Source organism: Raphanus sativus, chromosome 9 (genome assembly GCF_000801105.2).
Source record: "Raphanus sativus cultivar WK10039 chromosome 9, ASM80110v3, whole genome shotgun sequence".
Lineage (NCBI taxonomy): Eukaryota > Viridiplantae > Streptophyta > Magnoliopsida > Brassicales > Brassicaceae > Raphanus > Raphanus sativus.
In genome coordinates, this window is record NC_079519.1 from 32467774 (window position 1) to 32483148 (window position 15375).

Consider the following 15375-nt stretch of genomic DNA (forward strand, 5'->3'; position numbering starts at 1 on the left):
ACTCAGTAAAGAAGGCCCATACGCCGTCGTTTCAGCAAGTCTAACGTATAAATCACTACTCCGGCTCCAATGGTAGTTGGATAATGCAGGGAAGGGACGAGGATGATTTTGATAAACTCACCGTCAGCGACGTACCTACGTCACTCCCTCCACGATCCTTACGGAAGATCTCTGCAAGCCCGGAGCCATTTTAGCTGGAGTAGCCAAACCTCGACCGTCGTCATTGTCAATCAATGCATTCCACCACGGCAGACAATGAACGGCTTCCAAATACGAACAGGAGACAACAGATCCATCTTATGCTTGGCTCGCCGGAAACCGGAGACAGTGACGGTTGAGGTTGAGGATGATCCTCTCCGGAGCATCCTTCGGTCTCTACTGTGGACAGCTGAAGCCGTGTACATACTATGGCTATTTCTTCTCCCTTATGCTCCCGTGAGTGACTCCGACTCGCTCGCTCAAGCTCTAGACTTCCTTATCTTGGATTCTGCAAAATCTTGTAATTGTTTAGTGAAAGTCTCTTTGGTCAACAGGGAGATCCAGTTTGGGCAATTAGCTCAGAGACAGTGAACTCTCTTTTGGGACTTTCATTGAACTTCTTCTTTATCTTGCCTCTTACAAACTCTGGTAATGTTCAGCTTATGATTGATTCTACGTCATTGTCAATTTTGTTATCTCTGATGAAAAGTTTCGTGCTTTGGACTTTTCGGACAGAACAGTTGGTATTCATTTCCTAGAAGCTCCTGTTCTTCACCCTGTAAGTACCATTTAACTAATGCACTTTGTTATTCAACGATCTGCTCTGAACATCTACAAAAAAAACAGATGGCTGAAGGTTTATTCAACTTCGTAATAGCTTGGACACTCATGTTTGCTCCGTTGCTATACACAGACCGAAAGAGAGATCGTTACAAAAGCTCTCTTGACGTCTTATGGGGTCTCATGATGTTCCTCACAAACAGTAAGTAAACACACACTTCTTTTATTCACCTGTGTGATGTAATTTGATACCTGAACAATATTTGATCTCGTGAATGCAAACAGCGTTTCTGATCCCGTACATGGCTATACGGCTAAATGACGCTGACCAAGATGATAAACCGAGCAAAAGGTCTCAACTCGGGGAAGCCATGACCAAAGGTGCATCCGTAGTTGGTCTCACGGGTGTTACTGTTTGTCTGATATCGACCTTGTGGTCTCTCTACGGTCGAGCAGATGGAGGTTTCGGTGGAATAATGGAGAGATGGCAGTATCTGATTGGTTATTTGGGATCGGAGAGACTAGCTTACGCGTTTATATGGGATATATGTTTGTACACAGTTTTCCAGCCATGGTTGATTGGAGAGAACCTGCAAAATGTGAAGAAGAGCAAGGTTGAGTTAGTGAGTTATCTTAGGTTCGTTCCTGTTCTTGGTTTGCTTTCATATCTTCTGTTTCTCAATCTTGACGATGAAGATTAATAAACTTTTGACATGATACATGTTTATGTATGTATAAATATTTATTTTGGCAACGTACTTTATCAAGTTTATTATTCCTCAAGTTGGAAAAAGGTTGTCAACTTCTTAAATTTGTTGATACTTTTTCTGCGTTTCATTTCTGCTTTTCAAATCTATATTTTACGAATAAATAGTCAAATGCCATAAAAAAAAAAGAATATAAATGGCGTTAGAAACAAAATATAAAATCTATACAATTTTGAGTAAAAAAAGAATAAAATCTATATATTTTCCAACAATTTATCTAAAATAACACTGATAACTGGTTTGATTGTAACTGTAAATTTAGTTGTATATATTTTCGTAGAAACTTTTCATGTAATTATGTTGGTTGTAGATATAAATTTTAGCTGTAAATATTTTAAAATAACATATGGGAGAAATGTAATGTATATATAAAATAATTATTTCATATCAATTAAAATACTTTATATTAATGTGCAAAATAGAAATATCAAATTTTAATATTATTTAGTGTAATATATAAATTGTATTTAGGTTATTAAATATTTAATGTTTTATATAATTGTTCAAAAGTAAATAAAAATTATAATGTAAAAATTTTATAATTATATTAAAGTTTAATATCTAAATAGTAATAAATTTTATATCTAATTTATTTGCTACTCCCTCTGTATCAATATAAGTGGTGTTTTATGATTTTTATTTTGTTTCAGAATAAATGAAGTTCACACTAATCTAGATAAATTTAATTGTCATTTGAAATCTCTAGCCAACAAAATAGTGTATTTTTTTTAATTGGTTGAACTAGTATTATTTAATGTTATTTTTATACAACTAAGACAAATCACATAAAATTTTGTGGTTTCTTAATCTTTGTGAAAAAACCTTAAAAGACACTTATAATAATACAAAGGGAGTATTACATATAATTTTTTATTTTACAGATGTTACAGCTTAAATTATAAAGATGTAGAATTTTTGTCTAATTTACATAAGAAAAAGTTTTTTTTGTAGCCTTATAAATAAATTTAAATCATGATTGGAAAAAAACTAGCAGAGTTTTGATGTAGACTTTAAACAGCCCATTTGTTGATTAAACAGCCCATTAAAGAATATTTAGGCCCACTTTGATAAACGCTTGAAGATGCTAGTCGCGAGGAAAAAGCTTTCATTCTCTCTCTCTTTCTCTGAACATTCTCTCCAGGTCTCGTTTCTTCTTCATCGATAGATCGCCCGAAGGTGCGAGCCAACAATCGGTAAATCCTCTCTCATTTCATTCATCTCGAAGGAACAGAACAATCCAGCTTACTTACAATTGTTTTTCATGTCGCCGGATTACTACAACAAAACATCTAACTGAGATCTGTCGTAGGTTCTTGTCCGATTCAAATTCATCTGTCAAAGATTGAAGCCAAAAAAACGATGTCAACGACCGAAGAGCCGCTTTACCCGATCGCTGTACTCATAGACGAGCTAAAGAACGACGACATCCAGCTGAGGTTGAACTCCATCAGGCGTCTCTCCACGATTGCTCGCGCTCTCGGAGAGGAGAGGACGAGGAAGGAGCTGATCCCTTTCCTGAGCGAGAACAACGACGACGACGACGAGGTGTTGCTCGCGATGGCTGAAGAGCTGGGAGTGTTTATTCCGTACGTTGGTGGCGTTGAGCACGCGAGTGTACTGCTCCCGCCGCTGGAGACTCTCTCGACGGTTGAGGAGACTTGCGTGAGGGAGAAGGCGGTTGAGTCGCTTTGTAGAGTTGGGACGCAGATGAGGGAGAGTGACTTGGTTGATCATTTCTTGCCCTTGGTTAAGGTTAGAGAAAGGAGGAGGAGGAGAGTTATTTTTTTTTTTTTTTAATGTTAGTTAAGAGTGGCTTAGTTAGTCTTGTTGTGAAGCTTCCCAAATGTTTTGGAATAGGCAACGGTTACGTCTCTTTAGTGGTAGATCTAGGTTGTCTTGGTTTGTGGCTATGCTTGTGAGGGTCCATCTTAGTCTCGTTATGTTCATCGGTTTCAGTATTTGGTTTTTGAATGTTGTTCCAGTGGCTTACTTAGTTTTGTGAAGGTTACTGTGATTCAGCCAATTTGTTCAAGAAATCGCTAGGCGGTGGTTAGGTACCGTATAGAGGATTAATGTTAAAAGAATTAGTTTGAAAAAATCGATTTGCTGACTAGGCGGGCGTCTAAACCGATTTTTAGAACACCGGATCATCCAGCAAATTAATTTTTGGTTGTTTGTTACCCTTTCTCAAAGTAGTTGTTTTGTTCTATGTTGTCTGTTATAAGTAGTTGTCTTGGTTTGTAGTTGTGAGTGTGATTATCCGTATTTGTAGGAACCAAAGTACATGTTTTTGTTTTGTTTCTGCTAAAGACCTTGCATATAATGTATAGTTGAAACAGGAGATAACTGAAGATTTTTCACTCCCTGTTAAAACAGAGACTTGCAGCTGGCGAGTGGTTCACAGCTAGAGTTTCAGCTTGTGGAGTTTTCCATATTGCCTACCCAAGCGCCCCAGACACGTTGAAGACCGAGTTGAGATCGATATACACCCAGCTCTGTCAAGATGATATGCCGATGGTGCGGAGAGCTGCAGCAACCAATCTGGGGAAATTCGCCGCTACAATTGAATCAGCGCATCTAAAGACTGACATCATGTCTATGTTTGATGATCTTACTCAAGATGGTAAAAATCTTATCCTGATATAGTTCATACTTTTGGCTTTGCTTGTCAAAAGCTTGTATTTCTTAAATTTTTTTCCATTATTGGCTTTAATATCAGAGCAAGATTCGGTTAGATTATTGGCGGTTGAGGGTTGTGCTGCTCTTGGGAAATTGTTGGAGCCACAGGATTGTGTCGCACACATTCTTCCCGTGATTGTTAATTTCTCGCAGGTGATTTATTGTGTTAGGCTTTTACCCTGGTTATCATTGAATAAACACTTTTTGAGATGCTTACTCTTGGTACTGTTGTTACTGAGCAGGACAAGTCCTGGCGTGTGCGTTATATGGTTGCAAATCAGCTCTATGAGCTTTGTGAAGCTGTGGGACCTGAGCCTACTAAGTAAGAATTTTTTTTTTTATTGTTAGACCTAAATGCTGCTTGTCTTTAGCCTCATTGGATACCCCTTTAGAGGCACTAGGTACTCAGAATAATGTTTATTGATCTATCTATCTTGATGATGCCCTTTACTTTGCCTTGTGTGTTAAGGACGGAGCTGGTGCCTGCATATGTGCGTCTACTTCGTGACAATGAGGCTGAAGTACGCATAGCAGCTGCTGGAAAAGTTACAAAGTTTTGTCGGATCCTAAACCCTGAGCTTGCGATTCAGCACATTCTCCCTTGCGTAAAGGTACTACATCCTTAAGAAAAACTCACATTGATCTCTAAGTTCCTAAAAAGAATAGTCATATTAATGACATTTTCTACGTGTAGGAGCTATCAACCGACTCTTCTCAGCACGTCAGATCTGCATTGGCCTCAGTTATAATGGGAATGGCTCCAGTCCTGGGTAAGGTAAGAGAGTTAACAAACATGTCTCGACTCTACTGTGATTGTAGATGTGTATGTTGCAGATTTTTTTAACTTCACCTTTGATTTTTAATTGCAGGATGCAACAATTGAGCATCTCCTTCCAATCTTTCTCTCTCTGTTGAAAGATGAGTTTCCCGATGTACGCTTAAACATTATCAGCAAACTTGACCAAGTGAATCAGGTTACTTACTCTTTTTTAACTTGACTTAAACCTTTTTTTTTGCTTGTCGATGTTCTGTTGATGATTCCAATATTCTAAATTTTGGCAGGTTATTGGGATTGATCTACTGTCACGGTCCCTGTTGCCAGCAATTGTAGAGCTTGCTGAAGATAGACATTGGAGAGTAAGACTTGCTATAATCGAATATATCCCTTTGTTGGCAAGTCAGTTAGGTGTTGGCTTCTTTGACGATAAGCTTGGCTCTCTTTGCATGCAATGGTTACAAGACAAGGTTTTACTTTCTCTCTCTCTCTCTCTCTCTCTCTCTCTCTCTCTCTAACCTTTGTTGGGAAAGACTAGATTCTCTCTAACCTTTATTTGCGGTTGCTCTCATCAGGTTCACTCTATCCGCGATGCTGCTGCAAATAATCTGAAGCGGCTTGCTGAGGAGTTTGGTCCTGAATGGGCAATGCAACATATAGTTCCTCAGGTTTGTCTACAAACTTACCAAACAAAAGCAGTATGAATCTGTTCATTAGATTCAACCAAACCGTTTTTTTAATGAATTTGCAGGTTATTGAGATGATTAACAGCCCTCACTATCTATACCGTATGACCATTTTGCGTACGGTTTCTCTTCTTGCACCAGTGATGGGCTCAGAGATCACATGCTCTAAGCTCTTACCTGTGGTAATCACTGCGTCTAAAGACAGGTAAGTTCTTAAGACTCAAAATCACTTTACTTCAAACACCCAAAGTATATAACTTATTTTTTCATTTACAACAGAGTTCCAAACATCAAATTCAATGTCGCTAAGGTGCTTCAGTCCCTTATTCCAATAGTGGATCAATCGGTAAGTAAATAATCTAATCAGTTGGAACAGTTATTTGGTTTGCGCAAAATCTATGTGGTTTTTGTTTTAATTTTTGGATTGGTGGTGAAATTGAAAAAAGGTGGTAGAGAAGACGATTCGTCCAGGGCTTGTGGAGCTAAGCGAGGATCCAGATGTTGATGTGAGGTATTTTGCAAACCAAGCTCTTCAATCTATTGATAATGTGATGATGTCTTAGCTAAAAAAGGAAAACTTTTAGATCTTGTCTGTCTCTGGGTTGTTTTCTGGTTGATGCAAAAGTTTATGAAATCTCGAGACTTTGTAACGTAAGTAGTGGAGAGAGAATCTTGTGTTCTGTTTTTTTTTTTACTACACGCAAATACTTAAGTGACTCCGTATGAAGTATGTCCATTGTCTTTCAACTAGTTTGTTCACTTTTGATTTTGTTTTGAAAACTTCTCCACTTAATGAACATTTTTGGGAGAGTATGTATTTTTCCATTACAGCACATTACAGTTGCCGTTCTTCTTCTTGCTTCGTATTATATCAAGAACCTTAATGAATACTTAAAATGAAAAAAAAAAATTTTAAAAATTATTAAATAATTAAATTTTAGTTTAGAAAAAAACTACTAAATGAGAGACAAATGGCTATGAGTTTTTTTTTTAAAAAATCAGTTGAATTTTTTACTCTTTTGCTTATTTTTATTATGTTGGTTATCAAACCTTCTCGGTAACTACTTGCAGTGACATGCTCTCTAAGTTGAAGTTTTGAATGGTTGTTCGGTCCACTCTATATCGAACTAATCCGACCAACAAATCAGCATGCTTAACTGCATAGATGGATGGAAATTGCAAAAAGACGTACCAATAGCCTAACTTTTGTCCAACTCTTACAATCCCCACTAGGCACTAGGCTTTATATTTTTCTTGGTCTGATCTGACTTTGCGAATTGAAAACAAAACTTGGACCAGTCGGACCTTGGTCCAATCCGTAACGGACTAACAACCATTTATAGTGTAAGATCATCTCTAACATATTCCCACGTTTGTTTATATAATAGCATTTTAATTGCAGATTTACTCCAGTGCACATCTATTTCTTCTTCTAAAATATTTATTTTATTTTTACTTTGTAGATAATACTGTTTTATAAAAATACATTACATTTGTTTTAAAATAAAATATCAAAAATACATTTGAAATGATCTAAGAAACAAATCTAACCATGAATACATTCTCTCGAATTTTTCAAAAAAAAAAAAAATACATCCTCTCGAATTCTGATGGTTATAAAGTGGCAATATTTGGGATTCAGCGTTGGATTTTTTTGAGTTATTACTTACTAGAGAAGAATTGAAATGCTGTCCCTTCATTTTCTAAATTCTAACTATGAAATTGAACGTAGGAGTGTTCCCCCCTTCATATTGCTGTTCACAATAAAAAAAGCCTCGTATATGAAATTTTATTAGAAATTAGTGAACCTAATTTTATGGCCGTGCTCATTGCCGTGTGGATAGTTCAATTGCCACCAGTATTCTCAAATTGATATTTATTCGATTTTTACCAAAATAAAAATTCACTTGCAATAGTACCTTTTCAGGGTTTAAACTATTGTTTCGTAGTTGTAATCAAAAACATTTAGTTTTGTCTGCGTTCCACCGGCCAAATAATTCTGCCTGCAGTCGAAAACGTCGCTTTTACAAATTGCATCTTACGTATGCATGGTCAAATCTACAAAAGGAAAGAAACAAAATAGCGTTGATAAAATAAATAAATGGTGAGTATATCCACCACCACCCACGTGAAATTTGATGGATTTTCATTAGTTTGTACCTTTGACGGGGTGTTGCCATCTGCTGTTTCTACATCCTCTTGATTTAAGAACGTTATGTAATTAGAAGATACTCGAGTTTTACGAGCCATCGGGTTATTTTCAGTATCAGTAGATTGTCGATATCAATGATCAAGTCATACTGTGGACCGATTCTTTTTACCAGAAGAAGCAGGAGCTCCGGCCAACGATTTACAGATTCTGAAAACTAATATCATGTAACATCACAATCAAAAAGAAAGAAAAAAGCTTTTGAACATATATGCCGGCAGGTTTTAAATTGAAGACTTCTTTGGTATAGTGGTATCAACTGTGGTTGATACCTAAGAGCACCTCCAACGGTTAAGCAATCCAATAGTGGTTTTAACAAAATTATATTAATATTTTAGTGTCATTATATTGTTTAATTAATTTGATTTATTTATAAAAGAGTTAAGCCATGAACAAATACACACTTGTACATTGAGTATCAATAAGAGTTCTAAAATGTCTTTTACTTTAGAAACTATCACCTTTTCTTTCTTCAGTTTTTCACTTTTTTTTGCTTTTTAATTAATTTTATTAGCAAGAACGCCTTCTCATCTTACCATTGGAGGTACTCTAAGCAAGCGGGAATTTATCTATGTACTGCCATTATTTGTGTAAACAACTTTAATTAGGAGATCGTTCAAAAATTTTAACCAAGTGGTTGTGATATTGGGTTTTTTTCCATGGGTTATTATTGTTACAGATCTTTTTTTAACATGTAATCATTTAATTATTGTTATTTTATCAATCGATTTAGTATAAAACATATTTATCCTACAAAAATTAATAAAATATAGAAAAACAAGAATAATTAATTTTTAAAATGATAATTTTTGGATAAGAAATAATAATATTTTTAAATTTATAAAAATATTAATTTTTAAAAAGTTTTTTATTCAACATGTTAAATGTTTTCAACACCAAATAATCTACATCGTTAAATTTCATTTTTAACGATTTCATTGTAATGATTCAACTGTTGAATCTTTTACATTATTATCTGATGTATGATTGTAATTAGATTATTAAACTAAATGTTACAGTTTTCTTACAACTAAAACGTTACCGTTTACTATCACATATATGGTATACAGGTAATTTAGTATGAAAAAAGTTGGAGGTTAGAACATACATATATCCCAACCACCAAAATAAAAAGGGCAAAAGTGCATAGAAACTTATAATTGTAATATCTCGACTACCTAAGTTTTACCACGATAGTCGTTTGCTACCAAACACGCATATACATACACATGTATCTAGTATACTTTGCTTTACCTATTTAAGTAGATCGACTAGATCCCCTTTTCTACAAGTTCTTCAAACATATTCCTTTCAACAAAGAATACGATGTCTTTCATTCACATTCCGAGAAAGAGAGCAAGAAAGAAAAAGTTTCTGGAAGAGGCTGATCATACGACCTTGGTAAACGTTTTTTGTTTTGATTAATATTTGTTCATGTAAACATTTAACTTTTCTCTCTACGCAACTAAAAGATGTTACTGCTTTTTCCATATATTTCTTATGTCTGCAATTTAGGTTTATGTTGTTCATATAGTTATAAAATATGGACATGTATACCTAGATTTTTTTTTTTTTTTAATATATACCTATATTATTGTTTGAGTTAACGACATGCATCACAAGTTTATATAGGGTTCATGATTTCAATTTTTTAAATAAAAGTAATACATATTAATGAATAGCTTCATGCAAAGCAGACATTTATAAAGCACCCCTATTGAGGAGATTTTCAATTTATATCTATTTGTGGTTTCTTAATATGAACAATCTATATGTGTTAAACCCTCTAACAAAAAAAAAGCAATCTATATGTGTTTCTAGGGATGGCTTCTGAAAAGTACTCTTGCTACATTTAATCTAATACAATTAAAAGTTCTGTTTAGTTCTAACAGAATCTAAAAGTACAAAAATATAGAACTGAATTAAATGAATATGAATATCTAAAATATTGAAATTTCCATCTAAAATATTTTTGGATAGGTATTTCAATATTTGAGATATTTATTCAATTAAATATTATATTTATTCAGTTAAATATTATGTTCATTCTTTTTGTAGTAGATATCCATAATTAAAAAAAAATCTCTAATAGAACTGCAATGAAATTTTGAGTAGTACCAATGAGAATCTGATGATATGAAATATAAATACGTTTTATGATCATATAAGTAACACCAAAGCTTGGTGTGAGAAAGCCTTCCAAAAACAAAAAAACTACTAAATGTAAGGATTTGGTCATTTTTGTAAGCTGAAGCTGATATGCATTATTATTCAAAAGAAAAAGAAGCTGATATGCATGAACATATAATTCCTTCAAAATACTTAAGAGCTTTTTTGATAGAATAATATTTGATCACGTTCTCTTAAAAAAATAATAGAGACTACAAATACAAAAGGAATCTAAGCGCGTGCAAAGAGCTAAACTATTACGCCAAATCATCATAATGCAACAGTATAAGATACATAAACCCGTGTTTATTGATACTAATGCAAATTTAATTTGATTTAATTTGCTTTATTAATATATTTTGGTATCAGATGATTTTCATGTCTAAAGATTTTGGTGTGTTTACTTTTTCTTTCGCAGGTCGATACCAATTACTCTCCATGGAATATTCCTTTGAGCAAGATGTTGGCATGAAATTGCAGCGGTGAAGGACGAGCTGAATCTTTATCGATACTACCTCGACCTCGATCCTTCACGTTGTTATTAAATACATAGTCACAGTCTCATTGTAGACTATGTATCAATTAATATCGTGAATGCAGATTTAGAAATAAATTAAAATACTTATTTAATTCTACTGGTTGTCTAAAATATTTAATTTATTTTGTATGCATGCTGATAACTGAAATTTGTAATAACTTGAGAAAAGTAGTAATGTCTTTAAGAATTAATTATTCCTTTTTAGTGAATGAGATTTTTGTTATATATGTGTTAAACATATATTCTAATTTTGTTATATATTTTTTCCTTGCCATTATCATTTTTAATCGGAAAGTGTAACTAAAGGGTTATGCTACATAAATGGGATAATGAAATGAGTGAAAATACCTTTAAAATTGGTTAGTCACAATCTGGTGGAAGCATATTGTGAGAACACTAACCAGTCCTCTTCTAAGAACATTTTTATCGCATCAAAAAAGGAGTTCTTGTGGTCTGGGCCCCATAGAAATTGGAGATATACGGCTTTTCTGTATGCAAAATAAGGAACGTGCTGGTTGTTTTTTGCACTGTTATGTTCGTGGACCTCACTGACACGTTGCGCACGTGATTAGTTTATTTTTTAATTTTTATTTTTTTTAATTAGAAACAAAAAAATAAAAAAATAAAATAAAAAAGATTTAAGAAACCCACTTAAGGATTTCAGGGATAATGATGCCCTAAGCAAAGGAGTCTAAAAGAGGAAACCCAAGATGTTATTAGTTCCTGAAGCTTCCCGGTAGGCACCTAAGAACAAGATGAATAATCAGAGGATGACTATCTTATATAGATAATCAAAACACCAGATGCTCATAATTTCACCAAATGTTGAAGAATTTGAGTAGATTTGTGAATCAAAAGTTATCAGAGTCTAGGGCCGTGCACTGGACAGAGCGAAAAGAGACGACTCAATCCTGAGATATGGTACGAGGAAATGATCTTCAATAAAGAGAGAGAGAGCAAGTGACTTCAGTATAGTACGAAGGACTAAACATATCCATGTTGCTTCAACGTATCCTTTAGAATCTAAGTTAATTATCTGTTCTTCAAGGTGACAAGATAGTAAACCAATTCCCATCGAAGAGAGAAAGAACTTAATTTCCAGCTCTCGTAAGATACCAAACTTGCCGTTTTACCGTTTCTCTTCTGCCGCCTGTTATTCATAGTCACATAGAGTGAGAAAATAACAATTTTTCGTCTATGTTGGATCCTAAAAGCCACTCAAGAAATATGATACACCATACACGTTTATGAAGGTTAGTTTATGAGAAGTAATTTAAAAGAAGAAAACTCGAACTACGATCTATATAAATTGCGCTACTATTATTTATGGAAAATGAATATGTTTTATTACTGATAATAAAATTAGAAATAGCCGATGAGTACAAAGGAATGCCTAGTTTATCTACGAAGAAACTTGGATTCCTTTTTTTGGTTTGTGCTCTTTCCTTTATTGGTCTCATAAGTGAATCTTAACGTTGGTGTGATCTCCAGATGGGATTAAGTGTTTTTATGGGAGTTTTTAATGTATTTGATTAATTTACGTTTTGTTTTGACTAATCGAGTTCAATGTATGAGATTCTTCCAGTTTGGGGTAGCCTTTAACCTTCGTAGGCTTATTATTTCTTTTTAAGCTTTGACAATTCTTGATTGGGGCTCTATTGCATCTTGAATGAAATCTTGAACCGGGTTTGGAATAGGAAGAAACCCGACTCTAATCAAAACAATACTAAAAGGGAGATATACTGATCAAAGAGTGTGTCCAGGTCGGACAATAAAATCAGCCAATCACGTTATATCTTTTTGACACGTCATCTGGACTTTGTGATTTAATAAAAACTGACGTGATATTAGTTTGGGCCATGAAGCCCATTATCAGCGAGAGACGGAGACCCGAGAATGCCGACTCGACCTCGCCCTTTATCAGACCTTTGCTCTTCCTCTTCTTCGTTACGTTTCATGATTTGAACCTCAAACAATCAATACATCCTCCACTTCGTCTCTCTTTACTCTCATTTATGGATTCGCTTTGTTTTTCTCATCAAGATTTTATTTATAAAACTCTCGATCGGAGTTTTATTTCGATTAAATTTCGTTCTATATTCTCATTAGTACATCGCAATTGTCGTGAGTTCCAACGGAAAATCCAAGTTATCTGGTGATTGCTGCTCGGATAAACCAAAAGGCGTTGAGGCTGACTCCTTTTCCGGTCCGATCAAGCCCATCGGCACACCCGATGTCTCTTCCGGTCTCTCCATCAGCGATCCCCCCTCGAAGAAAGCCAAGGTCAAGCGTCGGTCTCCTATGTTCTTCTTCTTCTTCAGGTGATGGCTAGCAAAACTAAGATCTACTTTGTTTTGAAATTCGTCACTGGTGGAGAGCTCTTCGATAAAATTATACTTTCTCTTTTTTATATCATCGAAGATGGTTTTGATTTTTGAAGAATTGTTACGGAATTGATACTATTCTATGTATCTACAAGGCAAGAAAGGGGAGGTTGAAGGAAGCTGAGGCGAGGAACTACTTCCAACAGCTTATTAACGCTGTTGACTATTGCTATAGCAGAGGAGTTTATCATAGAGACCTTAAGGTTTTGGGAATCTTTTTTTCTTTTTGTGGTTTTGTGATTGACCTAAGAGCTTATGATTTAATGTCTGAAAATCAAGTTCTACCTCGTGGTTGCAGCCTGAAAATTTGCTTTTGGATGCAAATGGGACTCTGAAAGTCTCTGATTTTGGATTGAGTGCTCTACCCCAGCAAGTCCGAGTGAGCACTTTTCCTTATCTTGATTTCTTCTTCCACCGCAGAGACCTCTATAGGAGTGACTCTTAAAGTCTCTAATCCATCATTGCAGCAATCCCTCCACCGTTTTTTACATGTTTGCGGAGCCTAAGCTCTTTGTTGCAACGAGCATAAAACCAAAATTAATATTCGTCTTTTTCCAATTACATTATCATAACAGCTTTCATACTAACCTTGCAGGCCGCCTTTTCCTCAATGCAACCTCCGGAACACACTTCTACTTTGACCAAGAAAGTGTAACCGGCCAGAGTTTTCTGCAAGGCTACGTATATTCAAACTAAAACTTTTTACAAAACTTGCTTCCTACTTGCGTACTTATACCCTGTACAACACAATTGTCTGTAAGGTTTTGTGGATCTGACATTGGTAACTCCTCCACTCCTTCCAAGTATGGCGGTGTACAGAAAATTGAGGTAGCAACAATTGTGGAGTTTATTGTCTGTGTCGTGAATTTACCACCTCAAGTATGTATTCTTAACTTAGTTAGATTGCATTTATACGGCTCTGTTTTCTAATCTTATATGATGCATTCTATTTTTTTCACCTGTAGACCCAAAGACTGTAGAATTCCACTGCACTGCCCAAGTCGATGACATTGAGAAAACTATTGGACCAATGCTTCATCATCAAAGGTTTGCTTACAGGGAGGTGATGGCTACCCTGGAAATGATATTATGGGTGCTGTAACTCTCACTATTAACCGTCTCCTGTGATGAGGAGCACTGGTTCACAGAATACCACATGGAGCAACACTGCTCCAATTTTTGAAGGAAGCATGGCGGAGTCAGCAGCTCTACCTGGTCAACCTGATGCATTTTTAGCACCGGAAAGGATACTACAGAGGCTGAAAAGGGGTGCAGTTTGAAGAAGGCGCCCAAAGCCTGGTCGCTCCAACTATAGAGACCCATGACAATAACATAGGTGAAGAACCAATTCCACACTGAACGTGCTACGTTTGAGTCAATAATTGTCGTTCTCTACTTTTTTTCTTTCTTTGAATCCAAGTTATATGGGTTTTGTTGTCTTTTTAGGTTGTTTGGTTATATCATACATGAGTACTTTGGTCTCATTACTGTAGGAATATTTTAGGGTCTAGCGATTACATATTCCTAAAATTGTTTAGTTGTTTGATTTCGAATACTTGATGTCAACATCATAAATATTTGGAATAGTACATGTAGCTTCTGTTTTGATTAAACCACAAATATTAGGACACCTTACTCTTTTAGTTGTATAAAAAACCTATAAAAAACCAGACATGAGTTTGTATTAACTTAGTTTTACCGACTCAGGTTGGCGATGTGGAGAAGATAACTATAAAAAGAGAAAGAAAACAATAATTAAATGTTAATACATAATCAAAACATTTTAGTTTTGTTTTGAAAAGAAAAATAACAAAATAGAAGAAAAAATGATTCTTTTATGACAATCATAACTTGAGCTTGGTGAAAAGCTTAGTTAAAAATAAGAAATTTAGACAAAATACTTAATAAAATAAATACAAAAAACAAAAAAAAACTTAAAAGAAGAGAAATTCATTTATAATATTGCTTAACATGTTTTATCAAATCCAGATCAATAAAAATGAATCGCATGAAAAATGTTAATTTGGTAAGCAAAGTCAAGGTTTAAATAAATTAATAAGAAAAAGTTGAATAACCATAGTTAAAGATTAATACATAACCAAAATATATAATATAAAAAAATAAACAATAAAATTAAAGAAAAAAAATATAACTCAAAGTATATAAATTTTACGAATAAAAGAAAAAAAAATCATAAGAACAAAAAAGTAGGAAATTTAAACTTTACATTGCTTTCATGTTTCACAGATGAAAAATATATATAACAATGAACTATACTGACCCTTTTTACTACGAAACATAAGTTAAAGAAAATTAAAAAGTAAATGGTGGAAACCAAAATAATAAATACAGTCAAAACAAAGATTTTTTATTAACTCCGCCAAAACTAATAGGGTTCAAAGCCGCAGC

The 15375-nt window shown here is 34.6% G+C and overlaps 2 protein-coding genes and 2 long non-coding RNA genes across 9 annotated transcripts; all 4 read left to right on the forward strand.

Moving 5' to 3' along the window:
* Nucleotides 1-527: 527 nt before the first annotated feature.
* On the forward strand, nt 528-1534 carry LOC108827518 (uncharacterized). Of its 2 annotated transcripts, none has more exons than XM_056994455.1 (4): nt 528-627; nt 720-757; nt 857-961; nt 1045-1534. In XM_056994455.1, exons 3-4 carry the CDS (start codon nt 868-870, stop codon nt 1458-1460), a joined length of 510 nt encoding a protein of 169 aa, XP_056850435.1. In that variant the 5' UTR covers nt 528-627; nt 720-757; nt 857-867; the 3' UTR covers nt 1461-1534. The 2 variants fall into 2 exon arrangements, with proteins under 2 accessions (XP_056850435.1, XP_056850436.1); XM_056994456.1 differs by having other exon boundaries at nt 533-627; nt 893-961.
* A 1086-nt stretch (nt 1535-2620) lies between these two features.
* Nucleotides 2621-6521, forward strand: LOC108825311 (serine/threonine-protein phosphatase 2A 65 kDa regulatory subunit A beta isoform). 2 transcript variants are annotated; one of them, XM_018598619.2, is made up of 13 exons: nt 2621-2719; nt 2836-3278; nt 3903-4149; nt 4246-4358; nt 4448-4527; nt 4675-4816; nt 4900-4980; nt 5075-5179; nt 5268-5450; nt 5556-5648; nt 5732-5871; nt 5946-6012; nt 6113-6521. In XM_018598619.2, exons 2-13 carry the CDS (start codon nt 2886-2888, stop codon nt 6227-6229), a joined length of 1761 nt encoding a protein of 586 aa, XP_018454121.2. In that variant the 5' UTR covers nt 2621-2719; nt 2836-2885; the 3' UTR covers nt 6230-6521. The 2 variants fall into 2 exon arrangements, with proteins under 2 accessions (XP_018454121.2, XP_056851021.1); XM_056995041.1 differs by lacking the exon at nt 2621-2719 and having other exon boundaries at nt 2749-3278.
* A 2510-nt stretch (nt 6522-9031) lies between these two features.
* On the forward strand, nt 9032-10805 carry LOC130499463 (uncharacterized). Its single transcript, XR_008938330.1, has 2 exons — nt 9032-9276; nt 10463-10805. It is a non-coding gene; the product is annotated as an uncharacterized LOC130499463 (long non-coding RNA).
* A 1666-nt stretch (nt 10806-12471) lies between these two features.
* Nucleotides 12472-14586, forward strand: LOC108826446 (uncharacterized). Of its 4 annotated transcripts, none has more exons than XR_008938598.1 (5): nt 12472-12903; nt 13062-13169; nt 13246-13345; nt 13562-13845; nt 13932-14586. It is a non-coding gene; the product is annotated as an uncharacterized LOC108826446 (long non-coding RNA). The 4 variants fall into 4 exon arrangements; XR_008938597.1 differs by having other exon boundaries at nt 13265-13345; XR_008938599.1 differs by having other exon boundaries at nt 13067-13169.
* The last annotated feature ends 789 nt before the right edge of the window (nt 14587-15375 follow it).